Source organism: Cajanus cajan, chromosome 7 (assembly GCF_000230855.2).
Source record: "Cajanus cajan strain Asha chromosome 7, NIPB_CcT2T_4, whole genome shotgun sequence".
NCBI classification, from domain to species: Eukaryota; Viridiplantae; Streptophyta; class Magnoliopsida; order Fabales; family Fabaceae; genus Cajanus; species Cajanus cajan.
The window spans coordinates 22,162,159-22,180,249 of NC_138523.1; the positions used below are offsets into that span (position 1 = coordinate 22,162,159).

General features: G+C 41.3%; 1 protein-coding gene across 1 annotated transcript; it reads left to right on the forward strand.

The window, feature by feature from the left end:
- The first annotated feature begins 1,972 nt into the window (after positions 1–1,972).
- LOC145949906 (uncharacterized) lies at positions 1,973–3,400 on the forward strand. The gene has a single exon (XM_083060812.1). It carries the CDS (start codon positions 1,973–1,975, stop codon positions 3,398–3,400), a length of 1,428 nt encoding a protein of 475 aa, XP_082916938.1.
- Positions 3,401–18,091: the final 14,691 nt, after the last annotated feature.

Below are 18,091 nucleotides of genomic sequence, written 5' to 3' on the forward strand. Positions count from 1 at the left end.
GTTTTCTCAAATTGTCTTTTAATAGTTTTCGAAAGAAATTTGTAGTTAATTGATTTGTTTTTTTTTATTAGTCAACGAGACAAACATATTAGTATGGATTGAACTAGTTATGTTTTAATCATTTATTTAATTTCTTCACAAAACAATAGTTCTTGTGCGAGGAAAAGTGTGGATTCTATTGTGCTTAGAAAGTATATCAAAGAGTTTAAAATATAAAATATTGTTTAAATCTAAATGTGAAATAAATATAAAATTTTAGTATAATTAGTCTATTAAAATTAGGGATTTGATTATAAACATTTAAAACAAAGAAATTAGTATCTTAATTTCTTTTTATAATAAACAATCATCTGCCTGAATTTATAACATGTATTTCTAAGTTCCAACCATACGCTAAGCGACACTAGAATGGTGGTTAAGGTTTTATAAGCTTTGAAACTTGCAAAAAAAAAAAACAAAAACATTATTTTAATGTGCAACATAAGAACTACTATTAATTTCCCTCAAAAAAAAGAACTACTATTAAATTCTCATTAACAAGTCCGAAGTTTACTTGACATATTATATGAATTAATCAATTGCTGAACATGGACTTGTTTTTTTTATTCGAGAGAAATTTCGCCCAAAATTCCAGCTAGAGCTGTTGTTTTGTTTAAACGACAGCATCCCTATAGACTCGTAATTTGACGCTTTCTTTACGGTAGACCTTTATTTAAATTGTATTTCTAAGGGAAAGCTGTGGTAATTAATAATTGAATGATATAAGAAAGTAGATCAGCAGCATAAATAAATAAATAAAAAGTATATAAAAGATAGACAATCATAGTGTGAAATTGATGCATCTACTATAATTAATTAGATTGCAAATTTGTCTCATTCACATATATATATATATATATATATATATATATATATAATTCACTTATTTTAATTTTATTTAAATTTATTATATTTAATAACTTATATTTTATATTAAGTTTTAATGATTTAATTATTAAATTAAATAATTTTTATGCATATATTAAACCTATAAAGTTTTAAAAATTTAAAAAATTATTTGATATTTTATTTCATTAATTTAAATCAACGTATAAAATACTCTTTTCATTATCTATTAATTTGATATATTGAAACTGTACAGGTAAGGGGGTTCGGCCACCAACCCATCGGCCGCCGAATGGCGGAACCAGGAAGCCGAATGTCAATCGGCCACCAGGATCGGCATACCATCATTTGGTACTCTTAATCAAGGATTAGGGGTTAATTAGTCGATTAAGGTGTATTACCTAATACGGTAAGTACGTCATAGGGCCCATGGGGTCTAGAGCCCATAAATGTCAGTATAAATAGCTCAGGACAAAAGGTAACGTCACTGTTCATTAATTATCCTAGATATTCGAGCTTGTGCTGACTTGAGCGTTGGAGTGCCTTTTGCAGGTACCAACCCCTCTGCTCTCGCGCCGGATCGGAGCTCTCGTTCGGCCCGTTGACTACCAGAAGACTTAGTGTGCCGTTCAGACAGGTACATTTTGGCGCCCACCGTGGGGCCGAACGAAGACAGTTGGAAGTTTAATTGAGAAGAGTAATGCCGATAACCAGGAGAACAAACACTCGGGATCACTAAACTGAAGAACATGTTGAGGTTGTTGACGAAACAGATCTTTCTAAGGCGGTTCGATTGCTGAAACAAGAAATGGATGTGATGAAACAACAACGAGAAAAAGATGCAAGGGAGCTTTCGGCCTTGAGAGCCGAAAATGAGGCGTTGAGAAATCAAGACACCTCGTAGAAACCTACTCAGGCCACGAATACGCAAACTCAGGGATCGTATCAATCCCATGCGGTCCACACCTCAGCTCCCCATGCCTCGGCATTGGCACCTGGAAAACCCCTCTCGGCCTTACCCACTGTCGGCCGTCCTGCAGACTTGACAACTATTGGATCGCACCGACACCCCTTCACTCCTACTATCATGCAACTTCCGTTGATGGATAACTGGAAATCTTTGCCTATTGATAAATATGATGGTACCACTGATCCTGATGAACATCTTGATGTTTTCTTGACACAGGTGACATTGAGCACAATTGACGATGCTGCCTTGTGTCGGATTTTTCCCACGTCACTTAAAGGTAGGGCATTGAGTTGGTTTACTCGGCTCCCTCCCAATTCCATCGATTCCTTCAGCACTTTGTCATCTCAGTTCACCATTCAATTCGCAACAAGTTGCCCCCATAGTCTGACGTCCCTATCTCTAGTCGGCCTTCGCCAAGACAAGAAGGAATCTCTTCGGACCTTCATGGATCGGTTCAACAAAGCAACTTTGGAGATTAGAGACCTTAACCCAGCTGTGGCACTCCATCACCTTACAACGGCATTGAAGCCAGGACCGTTTGTCAACAACATTTGCAAGAAGCCTCCTTCGGACATGAATGACCTACGAAGGCGGGCCGATAAATACATGCAAATGGAAGAATTGGCGGAATTTCGAAATCAAGCCCGGGCAGAGCAGTCGGCTAAGCCCGAGAAGCCAGAACAGACATACAGGGGGCGAGGTAAAGAGATAGCCCTTCGGGACCGACCCGTGCGAGGTCCCAAGTACTCCCATTACACCCCTCTTAATGCAAGCCGAGCTGCAGTACTTGAACAAGCTTTAGTTTCAGAAGTGTTAACAATTCCGAAAAGAGCATCCACTCCACCACGAGCGGATACTAGTAAATCTTGTCGGTATCATCGCAATGGTGGACATTCTACTGATGAATGTGCAGCCCTTAAAGACAAAATTGAAGATTTGATTAAACAAGGCAAATTGCATAACTGTGTGGATCGGTCAGGGTCGTCTCAAACTCGCTCATATCAACCTAGATATCAGGATCGGCATAGGCAGGACCATTCCGATAGAGCCCCACGTGAAAGAAGCAGGTCACGTGAAAGAAGCAGGTCGCGTGAAAGAAAAGATACTTCGGCACCATCGCATAGGAGGGTGATTAATACCATTGCAGAAGGGTTTGCTGGTGGAGGCTCAACTTCTTCGGCTCAAAAGAGGCATCTCAGAGCAATTCGGTCGGTCAACACTGTTCATAGACAGTCTTCTCGGAAGTTACCAGCAATAACCTTCACTGATGCTGATTTCAAGGGCATTGATCCAGAGCAAGACGACCCGATGGTTATTAGTGTGGAAATTCATAATTGCATTGTCAAGAAAACATTGATCGATCAAGGCAGTTCGGCGGATATATTATATTGGAATACATTCAAGCAGTTGGGCATTTCTGAAAAAGAATTGCTCCCTTATGATGATCCATTGGTCGGTTTTGCAGGAGAAAGAGTAAGTACCAGGGGTTATATTAAACTCTTCACGCGCTTTGGTTTTGATGAGCAGGAAAGCAGAGAAGTTTAAGTGAAGTATATTGTGGTTGATGCTAGCACTTCGTATAATATCCTCCTCGGTAGGCCGTCCTTGAATGCTTTAGGGGCTATCGTTTCAACACCACACTTAGCGATGAAGTTTCCATCTGATAAGGGAAAAATCATCACAATTCACGCCGATCAGAAGGCTGCTAGGGAGTGTTACTATGCTAGTTTGCGACTCGCGCCATTGGAAGAGAAAAGGTCGAAATCAAAAAGGGTTCATGTTGTTAACGCCTCGGCACTAGTGGAGGAGCCAGTTTGGGATCTTGATCCGAGAATGAACAACGAAGAGCGGGTGGAGCCAGTTGAATTAAAAGTGCAATTTCAGATCGGTGTACATCCTGTTCAGGTTACATACATAGGCGCCGACATGTCTGAAGAAGATCGTGCTGCCCTGTGCAAGATTATATTGAAAAATAAAGATCTTTTTGCGTGGACACCTTCTGACATGCCTGGTGTGGACCCTAAGGTTATGTGTCATAAGTTGTCAGTTTGTGTTGAAGCAAGACCGATCGCACAACGAAAAAGAAAAATGGGGACGGAAAGGAAGCTTGCAGTTGAAACGGAGATAGCCAAGTTGCTTAACGCCGGGTTCATTCGGGAGGTTCATTATACCACTTGGTTAGCAAATGTAGTGATGGTGAAAAAGCCGAATGGAAAGTGGAGAATGTGTACTGATTATACTAACCTCAACAAAGCATGTCCTAAAGATGCCTACTCACTCCTGAACATAGATCGGTTAGTCGATGGCGCCTCCGGTCATGGAATTTTAACTTTTCTTGACGCTTACTCGGGGTATAACCAAATCTCCATGCATTCCCGAGATGAGGAGAAGACGACTTTCATAACTGACTCGGCCAATTACTGTTATCAGGTAATGCCTTTTGGGTTGAAAAATGTAGGGGCAACGTATCAAAGATTGATGAACAAAGTTTTTCAACACCAAATAGGCAGGAATATGGAGGTGTATGTGGATGATATGGTTGTTAAATCCAGAGACCTTGATCGACATGTAGTGGACTTATCGGAGGTATTCCAACAGTTGTGCAAGTATGACATGAGGCTTAACCCGGAAAAGTGCGTGTTTGGAGTATCAGGGGGAAAATTCCTCGGCTTCATGCTGTCGGCGAGGGGCATTGAAGCTAATCCTGATAAGTGCATGGCAATCATCAACATGGTAAGCCCTCAGAGCCTCAAACAAGTTCAACAGCTGGCATGTCGACTCACAGCGTTGTCACGATTCCTTCCATGTTTGGCCGAGATAACGAAACCTATTGTGAGATTGCTGAGAAAAACGAAAAAATTTGAATGGTCTATTGAGTGTGAAGAGGCTTTTCGGACTTTAAAGGAGCGCCTCGGCTCACCGCCTATACTCTCCAAGCCCGATCTCAAGCTACCAATTGTGGTTTACCTGTGTGTATCAAACGATGCAATCAGTGCCGTTCTAGTTCAAGAAAGGGATAGACAACAACCCATCTACTTCATCAGTCGCATATTACAAGAGGCTGAGACAAGATACCAGCTTTTGGAAAAGGTGGCACTGGGACTGGTCCACACCGCTCGGCGCCTCAGGCAGTATTTTCAAAGTCATCGTGTCATCGTTCGAACTGACTGCCCGATAGCTAAGGTGTTGCGTAAACCTGAATTAGCAGGAAGGATGATGGCCTGGTCTATTGAGTTATCGGAGTTCGGCGTTGGTTTTGAACCACGAGGGCCGATCAAATCCCAATACTTGGTGGATTTTGTTAATGAGTTGCAGCCAAAGGGTTACTTTGTGAATGATGTGTGGACAATGCATGTGGATGGTTCCTCAAACAACCAGGGTAGTGGAGCTGGTATAATCCTAGAAGGACCATCAGGACTGATTCTTGAGCAATCATTACGGTTCGCGTTCAAAACTTCAAATAATCAAGCCGAATACGAAGCGTTGTTGGCAGGGTTAAGGTTGGCACGAGAAATCGGAGTTAGCCGATTGGAGTGCTGGACCGATTCAAAAGTTGTAGCCAAACAGGTGAATGATAATTTCCAAGTTAAAGATGCAAACTTGTTGAAATATTATCATTTGTTTCAGAGAATTCGTGATACGTTTGACGAAGTTCAAGTGAAGCATACGCCGAGAGCGCACAATGAAAGGGCGGATCAGTTGGCTCGGTTAGCAAGCAGTACCCGAAAACCTGGACAGTTGAGAACCACGCTTCACTTAGACCTTGAAGCTCCAAGTGTGGCAACTACTGAATGTTTGGCAGTTGAGGAATCCACTTGAACATGGATTACTGATATGGTAGATCATCTTGAACATGGTAAAGTGCCGTCTGACCCAGCGGCTGCTAGAAAGCTCCAAACGCAGGCTACTAGATATACCATGGTTGGAGGAGAACTATATAGAAGGGGATTCTCGGTCCCCTTGTTGAAATGTGTTGATGCAGAGCAAGATGAATACATTGTGAGAGAAATGCATGAGGGGATATGCGGTTTTCACTCGGGAGGACGAACCCTGGCCACCAAGGTGCTTCGGGCAGGATACTATTGGCCTACTCTTGGGGATGATTGTGCAAAGTTTGTTAAGCATTGCACATCTTGTCAGCGACATGGTAACCTTATTCATGCTTCAGCGAAAGAACTTCATGGTATTAGTTCACCCTGGCCGTTTGCAATGTGGGGTATGGATATTCTTGGACCTTTCCCGATCGCCAAGGGTCAGTGCAAATTTTTGCTAGTTGCTGTAGATTACTTCACAAAATGGGTCGAGGCCGAACCACTTTCCAATATCACAGCTGCTAACGTTCAAAAGTTTTTATGGAAGAACATTGTTACTCGTTTCGGTATTCCATATGCACTCATAACTGATAACGGTTTGCAATTCACTGATCAAAAACTCAATCGGTTTATTCAAGATCTTGGCATAAAACACAGATTTACGTCCGTAGAACATCCGCAATCCAACGGGAAAGCCGAAGCGGCTAACAAGGTGATCCTCACTGAATTAAAAAAGCGATTGGGAGCTGCCAAGGGAGCTTGGGCCGAGGAGTTGTTAGAAGTCCTTTGGGCTTATCGGTGCACGCCTCAGTCCACAACTAAAGAGACACCTTTTCGGCTAACATATGGCACCGACGCCATGATTCCTGTCGAAATTGGGGAACCATCCTTTCGGCGACAGCATTTTGATGAGACTGCTAATGAAGCATCACTCCGAACCGAAGTTGATATGATTGATGAAGTCCGCACCAAGGCCCAGATCATAGCCGAGGCTTGTAAGCAGCGAATGGCCAGGTCATTTAACTCCACACTCTCCAAAAGAGAATTTCACGAGGGAGATCTTGTCTGGAGGGTGCAAGGACCAGCACGACGCAATACTAAGGAAGGCAAGTTGGCTGCCAACTGGGACGACCCTTTCAGAATTCGCCACAACCTCCATAACGGAGCATACAAATTAGAAGAGCTTTCAGGAAAGGTATTCCCCAGAACATGGAACGCAACTCATTTAAAGAATTATTATAGGATTTGTGTAAATCGATGTATAGTCATGGTGCACTCTTTTCCTCGGTCGGTCTTTTCTCCCCTTGTAAAAAAGTGAAAAGGGGTTTTGGCCGACAAGGTTTTTAACGAGGCACCCATAAATGAAATCAGTTCAATTATCCCATTCTGTTTCCTTATTCTTTCTTTCTTCTTCATCGGCTACAAATAAATAAAGCAAAAGGCTTCCCTCCCGAGTTGATCAACTCGGCCAAGGATGTGCCTTGAAAAATCGCACAAAAGGCTTCCCTCCCGAGTTGATCAACTCGGCCAAGGATGTGCCTCGGAAAATCGAACAAAAGGCTTCCCTCCCGAGTTGATCAACTCGGCCAAGGTGTGCCTCGGAAAATCGCACAAAAGGCTTCTCTCCCGAGTTAATCAACTCGGCCAAGGATGTGCCTCGGAAAATCGCACAAAAGGCTTCCCTCCCGAGTTGATCAACTCGGCCAAGGATGTGCCTCGAAAAATCGCACAAAAGGCTTCCCTCCCGAGTTGATCAACTCGGCCAAGGATGTGCCTCGAAAAATCACACAAAAGGCTTCCCTCCCGAGTTGATCAACTCGGCCAAGGATGTGCCTCGGAAAATCGCACAAAAGGCTTCCCTCCCGAGTTGATCAACTCGGCCAAGGATGTGCCTCGGAAAATCGCACAAAAGGCTTCCCTCCCGAGTTGATAAACTCGGCCAAGAATGTGCCTCGAAAAATCGCACAAAAGGCTTCCCTCCCGAGTTGATCAACTCGACCAAGGATGTGCCTCGGAAAATCGCACAAAAGGCTTCCCTCCCGAGTTGATCAACTCGGCCAAGGATGTGCCTCAGAAAATCGAAAAGGCTTCCCTCCCGAGTTGATCAACACGGCCAAGGATGTACCTCGGAAAATCACGCAATTCCGAGTGAATCCACTCGGTCTTGCTCAAGAAGCAACGCAACTCCGAGTGAATCCACTCGGTCTTGCTCAAGAAGTAGCGCAATTCTGAATGACTCCTTCGGTCTTGCTCAAAGCAAAGCAATTCCAAGTGAATCCACTCGGTCTTGCTCAAGAATCAACACAAATTCCGAGTGAATCCACTCGGTCTGGCCCAAGAAGCAACACAAGTCCGAGTGAATCCACTCGGTCTTGCTCAAGAATGCCATGCATTCCCGAGTAACCCCCTCAGTTTTGTTAGGAAATCAAAACATTTCCGAGTAACCTCCACTCGGTTTTTGACAACTCTTTCGGAACAGTTTATATAAAACTCTTGGAATAAATTTGTTTATTTTTAAGTTGAGAGAGACGATCCGAATTAGCATTGATTCAAAAATACACCACATGATTCAATTAAAAGTGCCATTTCATTCAAAAGTGGAGGCTCTATCGGCCCCCGTGCTACAAAAAAGAGGCTCTATCGGCCCCCTTGCTACAAAAAAAAAAACCTTGTAAAATATCAACACTACTCCTCCGAATCTCTGACCGTGTCATCCTGAGCATGAGTCTCAGTTTCCCCTTCTGGCTCGGGATTGGCATGATCATCTTCCTCTTCACCAGACGAAGCATCAACATCTCCTTCTGGCTGGGGGGCAGCTCCCGGCTCCGAGTCATCAGGGTTTGCCCCCTCGGGCATCTCAACAAAGGACATAAATGACCCTTGATAAAAATCCTGGGTCATGTCAAAGTCAAAGTCTTCCGGGAATTGGCCAAAGTGCTTTGCCTGCCGAACAGCATGTTTAAATCCAGCCTCGTGCTGAACGACGATCTTCTCCTTAGCCTGCTCTTTCAGGCGGTTGTATTCAGCTTGGGCGATCTCTGCTCGGCGGCGCTCTTCATTGATTGCCTTTTGCAGATCTAGGCGAAGAGTGTCATTCTCCCGCCTAACAGAATCCAGCTCGGCAGCCAACTCGCGATTTCTGGCTGCTGCTTGTTCGGTGACCGAAATAGCTTTGGCCGTGGCCTTCTCGGCCTCTTCTAGACTTTGTTTCAGATGCATCACCTCGCCGACAGGCTCCATGGCTAGGTGATGAGCCAAGGCCAATGAACGCGCTTGCATCTCGCAGAAAAGTCTCCACTTGGTTCTCGTCTCCAGGCCGGCCAAGAACTCCTGCCCGAACGGCGAAACTGCATCGGACTGAATCAGGGTATCGGCCGATACGTCATCACTCAGAAAAGCCCGAGACATTAGTTGGGGCGGCACCACAATCACAGTCCGATTGGGTGATGCCTCGGGCACCGATTTAGCCTTCTTCGGGTTCCCCGATTGTTCTTCAGAACCCTTCCTCTTCGTTCGCTCCCGATCAACCTCTTTCCCCTTCCTCCCCTTCTTCTTTTTCCGTTCAGGTGAAGGAAGCTCTCGGTTATCTTGCTCACGTTGGGGAGTGCGCGCAACAGTCGAAGTACCAACACCCCCGACTTGTTTAACCTGCTTCACTCGAGCGGCTAACAAGTTGCGGATACTAAGTTCGTCAGCTCCACTGGACACCATAATTCCTGCAAAAAAGATAAAGTAAACATCAATAGGAATTTATCCAATAGCCGAAATAGGAGGGATAACGTACCTATCAGGTCGTTCTCCCATAGGGGAGACTCAACCAAGTTAATTAGAGATCGGGTCGGCAAGCGCCGAGGAAGGCGGAGTAACAATTTTAAATCTTTTCGTTCTTCGGCCGAAAGAAGACTCTTCGGTACTACATCGTACGGCCGAGGGGCCCGTGTCCAGTATAAAGGAAACAAGCTTCTGTTATCCTCACCGAAAAAGAAACGTCTCCCATTCGGACGAATGGTCACTCGAAAAAATCCTGCCTTGAAATTCTTATAGGAAGATGTAAAGCTATCCAACAATTGTCGTTCCCCTACTCGGCTCAATGACAACCACTTGGCCAATATGGAGGGTCTGGACGAGTAGAAATAAAGAAAGAGTAGTGGGGAAGGCCTAATATGAATACATCGGCACAAGTGCTTGAAACCCTGCAATTGAGCCCAGCTGTTCGGATGTAATTGGGTTGGAGCAACATTGAGAACCCTCAACACTCCCATAGTAAACTCATCAAAAGGTAGTTTTACTTTGAGATCCCAAAGGAGACAATCATATATGTAGAACGATTCCATGTTCGCCCCACTTTGATCAAGATAAACGGTATCAGGGTTCGGAAAGGCATTGTTTCGGCACGACCGAATACCAATCGGGTATGGATTCTCCTTGGCATTAAAAGTTAGGCAATTTTTATAATCTAGAAGGTTGGTGATCATGCTTGTGTCTTGGTACCATGAATAGTAGGAGGTCACCTCTTCGTTCACCCACTCGTAGCCAGGCACCTCGGACGGACCATACCGTTGTCGATTCGACACGCGTTTCGACTTCCCCTATACCTCGGCAACCCCGCTAGTAGAAGTTTCCTCCAAAGAATTCTCATTCGGCCTTTCGGCATGGTCTAAAGACCGAACCACACTAGAAAAGCTCGAACTACCGGACGAGGCCCCCTCAGACGATGATGACCGAGAGTTACTGGCCGAAGAACTTCCAGAAGTATTAACCATGGCGATAAAAACTTACCAATTTCTTCAGAGCCACAATCGTTAGTCGGATCGGCTTCAGACCTTCTGCTACCACAATTCGGTTCAGAGCAATACGTGTGAATGGCCCTACCAACCAGCTATTTATAAGCTCAAAAACGGGCGGAAAAAAATTCAAGTTTTGAAAAAATGTAACCGTTCGATCCCCGAAATCCAACGGCTAGAGGCATGCAACCGTTCACCTTACCCTAGCAACTGTCTCCATTTTACCCTTGAAGAAAGCTTCACCTTTGCTCAAGGCTGGGGGGCAGTGTACAGGTAAGGGGGTTCGGCCACCACCCCATCGACCGCCGAATGGCGGAACCAGGAAGCCGAATGTCAATCGGCCACCAGGATCGGCATACCATCATTTGGTACTCTTAATCAAGGATTAGGGGTTAATTAGTCGATGAAGGTGTATTACCTAATACGGTAAGTACGTCATAGGGCCCATGGGGTCTAGGGCCCATAAATGCCGGTATAAATAGCTCAGGACAAAAGGTAACGTCACTGTTCATTAATTATCCTAGATATTCGAGCTTGTGCTGACTTGAGCGTTAGAGTGCCTTTTGCAGGTACCAACCCCTCTGCTCTCGCGTCGGATCGGAGCTCTCGTTCGGCCCGTTGACTACCAGAAGACTTAGTGTGCCGTTTAGACAGGTACAGAAATGATGTATCAATTAGTTTTCAAATATTTTAAAATTTTTTAAATTTAATTTATATATTAATAACTTTTAATTTAACGGTTTGATCATTAAAATTAGATGTAAAATATGAGTTATTAAATTGAGTAAGTGAAAATTTCCTCATATATGTATATATATATATGACTGCCTCATCAATTGGAGTGTACAAAATGAGTTTAAATGAAGTTACAAAATCTACACTGAATTGCATTGAATTGTTATGGTAATTCGAATTGTACTGTTTTGACTTGTTAGTCTATTAAGACAGGATCAATTCTTCAATATTATTTTATTTTTTATTTTTTTAAAATTTTTAAAGGAAAATATTAAAAAAATATATATGAGGTCAAATAGATCTAATGGATTTCAAGCCTAAATATTAGCGACTTAACATGGTGTTGTTGGCTCATTAGGACTAGCAAAACTCGCACAATTTTTTTTGGATTACTTTTTTCAAAGTCTAGGTTCTTGAACTATTGACATAACTTATTAAGATGAACCATTTTGACATATTTAATATTTATCCTTTTATAAAAATGGTTCATTTTTTATAGTTAAGTTTAATTCAATTTTTAAATAATTTAAATTAATTTATTTTTTTATAAAATAGGTTAGTTCAATTTTTTTTATAAATAATTCAACTTTTTATAATACAGTTGAATTTAGTTTATCACCCATTCAATTCTATTTCATCAGTAGTTGTACTGGCCAGCCGAGTTGCCGACTTGTCCCTGACCAATCTGCTGACTCGGTCAAAGGTTTACCAGCCTAACCAAGCAGTAAGCTCATTATTGCCGAGCTCCTCAGCCCGACCATGAAACATGAACATCGGAACACCACATCGGCCCAAAGAGTCCACATCATCAAACAAATAAAAATACAATCTTGTCACCGCACCGCCCACGCGTTATGGGAACGAGGTGACGGTTATGACACATGGCGTCATGACAAATAGGCGTACGCGAAAAGTCACGACCCCTTGTCGAGCTCGGTCTTAACTCCTCGACCTACGGTCTTCGGAGCTCGGGAGGCTAGTGTACTATCCGTACCGCTATGCCGAGCTCGAGCTCGGCATCATAGCGCGAAGTGACCTCGGACACGCGCTAGGCGACATCGGCTCGCTATCTAATTAGGTCATAAACTGATCTCGAGCCCAAGGCCCAACAAAACCCTAATACACACAAAGGTACGTGCATTACTTATACGAGACTCATACACCCACAAACATTAACTTTAGCATCGGAGTCTCTTTTGCAGGTACCACCCCCATCTTGGAGCAGCAAGCGTACCAGCGAAGGAGGCTCACCGATCTTACCCAACAGATCGTCCCCTACGACCGATCTCCGGTAAGAACATTTGGCGCCCACCGTGGGGCCGATCAAGACAGCTCTTATCGGCCACGCTTATGGTATTCACCCGAAGCCATAGTAGACGCGTAACAGACGACACAAATCACACTACACTCCATGCTCATGGCGTTGAAGCCAGGACCTTTCGTCGACAGCCTTTGTCGACGACCTCCTCCCGACATGGACGAGTTCCGAGCTTGCGCTGCTGGGTACATCCAGATGGAGGAGAATGCCGAGTTCCGCAAGGCAATTCGCGACAAACCACAAGGAAAGCAAGACCAAGGTCTGGCCACAAACATATAAAGTTGGCGACCTTGTTTGGCGATTACGGGGAGAAGCAAGAACAGACCCCTCCAAAGGAAAATTTGGAACTTGGAATTCCACCCACCTCGAATTTTATTTCTCTTAACTTGTAAATTCAGGTGATGTACTCTTTTTCCTCCTCAGCCTTTTTTCCCACTAAAGAAAAGGATTTTTGGCCAAGGAAGGTTTTAACGAGGCACACCTCAAAAATAAATCAACAAAGCAACTCCGTTCCCATACATTTTCGGTATTGGCACATTAACCATGACGACTTGCCAAGGTCGAATTCGAACCTTAATGTTAAAGTCGGGTTCGAACCTTCAAATACAAATTATGTTGCCAAGGTCGAATCCGAACCTTGATGCCAAGGTCAAGTTCGAACCTTAAGATCACATTTTCTTAAACCAAGGTCGAGTTCGAACCTTGATATGCCAAGGTCGAGTTTGAACCTTGAGATCACATTTTCTTAACCAAGGTCGAGTTTGAACCTTGATATGCCAAGGTCGAGTCCGAACCTTAAGATCACATTTTCTTAAATCAAGGTCGAGTTCGAACCTTGATATGCCAAGGTCGAGTCCGAACCTTGAGATCACAATTTCTTAACCAAGGTCGAGTTCGAACCTTGATATGCCAAGGTCGAGTCCGAACCTTGAGATCACATTTTCTTAACCAAGGTCGAGTTCGAACCTTGATATGCCAAGGTCGAGTTCGAACCTTGAGATCACATCTACTTAATAAGGTCGAATTTGAACCTTCAAACAACAAATTTGGGAACTCCTCAAAAGCCCCTTTGCTCTTACATCACTCGGTGCTTGGGGGGCAAGTGTACTGGCCAGCCGAGTTGCCGACTTTTCTCTCACCAATCTGCTGACTCGGTCAAAGGTTTACCAGCCTAACCAGGCAGTAAGCTCATTATTGCCGAGCTCCTCAGCCCGACCATGAAACATGGACATCGGAACACCACATCGGCCCAAAGAGGCCACATCATCAAACAAATAAAAATACAATCTTGTCACCGCACCGCCCACGCGTTATGGGAACGAGGTGACGGTTATGACACATGGCGTCATGAAAAATAGGCGTACGCGAAAAGTCACAACCCCTTGTCGAGCTCGGTCTTAACTCCTCGACCTACGATCTTCGGAGCTCGGGGGGCTAGTGTACTATCCGTACCGCTATGCCGAGCTCGAGCTTGGTATCACAGCGCGGAGTGACCTCGGACACGCGCTAGGCGACATCGGCTCACTATCCAATTAGGTCATAAACTGATCTCGAGCCCAAGGCCCAACAAAACCCTAATACACACAAAGGTAAGTGCATTACTTATACGAGACTCATACACCCACAAACACTAACTTTAGCATCGGAGTCTCTTTTGCATGTACCACCCCCATCTTGGAGCAGCAAGCGTACCAGCGAAGGAGGCTCACCGATCTTACCCAACAGATCGTCCCCTACGATCGATCTCCGGTAAGAACAGTAGTTATTTCTATCCCTTGTGTTTGTTATATTGTGGCAGAAGTATAATTCCCTGGATAATTTAGACGGTAGACAAAGATAATAATGTATCTTGAATTTTTCAATTGGTTTTAGATTATTAAATTTTTTTTGTTTAAAATTCTTAAAGTATGATGATTTTGCGAAAGTTGTAAAAGAGAAGTTTTGGCTAAAATTGTGGGCGACGCATACACAAGGATGAAAATGGAAGAGGACATGTAAGATTTTGAATATATAGATTAAGTTTGTATTGTAAAATTGAAGTTTAAGTATGACGTATTATTTATCATAAGTTTTTTTTTTATAGGTATAGACTTAACCTTTTTGAAAGTTTGATCTATCTTATTAACCTATTTAAAAGTCTATTTAAATTATTAATATTTATTAGACTAATAATCTTAATTTTTTAAAATTAATAAAATTATTTTTAAAATATATATAATTTACTCAATATTATTAAAATTTAAATTTTAAAAGAAATATAGGAGAATAATTGAATCATTTTTTATTGAAGGAACAATTCATGTGTAATCATGTATGTTGATGTATACTCATGCTTAAGTCGTAAGCTTATAAACATTTAATGGAAAAAATTGTATAAAAAGATATTTTAAATACTGATATTTTTTTATTTTATAAATTTATTTTTTATTTATATTTTTAATAATATATATATATATATATATATATATATATTATAAGTAAATAGACAGATCTATTAGACCTAATAGATTTTTCTATAAGCCTAAGCTTGACCTTTTATATAAATAAACTTTTTTAAAAATCTAAATCTGACCTTTTTTATTAAATAGGTTAGGCTAGGTGATGGAAGTGACTTGGAGAAGTGATTGTTGTTCTTCCTCAAGCTCCATTCATTGTCTAATCTAGCTCTTGGAGATTTATCAATGGTTGAAAATGGCAGAAGCAAGACAAGCCTCAAAGCTTGTAGAAGCCATGTACTCAAGTGGTTCGGTTCTTCTCAAAGGAGAAGAAGAAGTGAGAAACCAAGGCACAAAAGAGAAAGTCCTTTGTGAAGGTTCCTAAAGGAGAGAGTTTCTCCACAATTTTGGTTCTTGGAAGAGAGAATTTTGAGTGAAAATTTTGTTCATTAACATCCAAAAGTGTCTACAAATGAAAGGTTTAGGAATATATAGAAGTAGGAAACTTGTGGAGGAAGCTAACCTTAACCATGGTTCAAGTGAACCATGGTTGGCTTAATTTTGACCATCCACTCTAGTTTAGGAGGCTTGTGGAGCAAGCTTCTACAGTTCTACCTTAGCTTGCTTGGGAAGCAAGCTAAGTTAGAAGCTTGTAACACAAGCTTCCTGAGGCTTCAAGTGAAGAGAAGCAATTCCGACCAAACAAAGAGCTAGGCGGCCTTGGCTAGTTTTGCTCACTTTAATTATTTCAAAAATTGTTGATTTGATTTAGTTAGGTTCATCCAAAAATGGTGAGACCTAGCTAAATCAAATCATTTAAAAATATGGAGCAAAACAAGTCTAATATGTAAAATTTTGCCTAGGCCCAATTCTGACCCAATTGCTAATCACACCCTCAAGCCTTGCTATTTGCCACTCCACTTCTACTACTGAAAAAGTAAAAATGAATGACCTTCAAAACAAGGTCAAATGGAGTAAAAGTCTCCAAATAACCTACTCTAAATTCCCTATACAATGATCTATAAAAAGGAATTAAAGTGCCTCACAAATACAAAGGTAAAATAAACCTATACAAGTAACTACTATATTTACAAACATATGAAAAGGTCTTCAAAATCATCTCATTCCTCTTGGTTCCTTTAACGTATTACCTCTTGGATTCCTTGGCCTTGATGTTGAAGATTGAAGAATCTACATCTGGAAGATGTTCCCTAGAAGTTTTAGTTTTGATGTTTTGTTCATGTTGCTTTTTATTTTAAGCCTATGTCAAAAGGATAATGTATTGATTGTTTAAAAGATTAGGCTTGTATGTGTTTGTTTGTTATGTGTTAAAAATTAGTAATTAACATGAAGGTGAAAATATCATAATACTCATTTTTCTTATTTCATTCATTGTTGAGAACATGAAGTATTAATTTACTGAGTGTTTGAGACTTTAAATGAAAACTTGAAAACATCAGAAATTTTCTGAGTTAAGGAATAGATTACCTGACTCATGTTGAAAAACTGATTGATACTGGAATAATCGATTACCATGTGTGGTAATAGATTACCAAACTGGTTCTGATGATTTCAAGAGGAAAAAGGATCGTGTTAATCGATTACCTCTTTAAAGTAATCGATTACCTCTGTTCCAAATGTGAGTTTTGTGTTATTTTGGCATCGTGTTAATCGATTACCATGTTAGGTAATAGATTAAAACAGGAGCTGAAACAATTAGTTCAGTTATTCTAACTCGTGGTAATAGATTACCATCACAGGTAATAGATTATCTCTGTTATGAATATAACTGAAATAACTGTTTCCTTGCACATGAAAATTGTCTTTAAATAAGATTAAAACTGAAGTTTTTTTTAAGAAGAGAAAAAAGAGAATTTTCACGCACGGAAGGAAGTTTTTTGAATACACATTACTGCAAAAGAGAAAAAGATTTTCTGAAAAAGAAAGAAAGAACATATCTGCTGAAAATCAACTTTTGGAAAAAGAAGTGTGCAAGATCAATTCAAGAAGATGAAGTTCATATAGAAAATTCATTCTAAACTGGTTTACGTTGTTGAAGATCATATCTACACGAACAGGTGTACTCGTTTCTGATCTTTTATTGTTTGGATGGTTTTAACTCTTGAGATTAGAGAATCTCTGGAAGAGTTGTGTAAAGAGAAATCTTGAGATAGGTTTTTCTCAAGTAGGATATTGTGGGATCAATATTCTTGGGTTATATGTTTCTTGTGGAGTCAAGAAATGGTTTGTTAATCTTGTGGGTGTCAAGATTTGCTTGTTAAATTCATTGATTGGATATTGCTTGTGCAGGGTGCTTGTAAAGAATATCAATAGTGGATTTGACTGGATTTAGAGGTGTATCTAAATCTGAAACTGGATGTAGGCCTTTGGATGGCTGAACCAGTATATATCTTGGTGCATGATTTTCTTAACCCTTACACTCTTTACATTCTGTATAAGTTTCTTGATTAATGTTGTATGAAGAAAAACATTATCTGCAGAAACTGAACTTTAAAGATTCTTGGTAATTGATAAATTCAATCTTTACATATCTTGTTATTCAAATCTTGTTGGATAAGCTGTGCATTTATAACTCTGAATTACCTTTTATGTTTAAAGGTTTGTTTTAAATCAAGATTTGTTTGGTAAAGATTTAGAAAGCAAAGAAGAAAAGGAAAAATAACATAGAATCTATTCAACCCCCCCTTCTAGATTCTAACCGTAGGGACCAACAATTGGTACCAGAGCTGTATCTTGTAAAACATTCAAGACTAGATCTTTAGAAAGGTTAGATGGCTGGTAATCAATTACCGTTTGCTGAAGGTGCTTCTATAAACAGACCCCCATTGTTTTGTGGAGATAACTATCCCTTTTGGAAAGTTAGAATGAAAATTTTCATGGAATCTGTTCATAGAAATATTTGGCAGGCTGTAATCACAGATTACAAAATACCCACTAAGATAGAGGGAGGAAAAGAAATTGAGAAACCATATGATAGCTGGGATCAAAGTGAAATTAGAAGAGCAGAGAATGATGCAAAAGCTTTAAATATCATACATTCTGCACTAAATTCTGATGAATTTTTTAGAATTTCAGCTTGTTCTACAGCAAAGGAAGCTTGGGATTTAATCCAAGTAACACATGAAGGAACT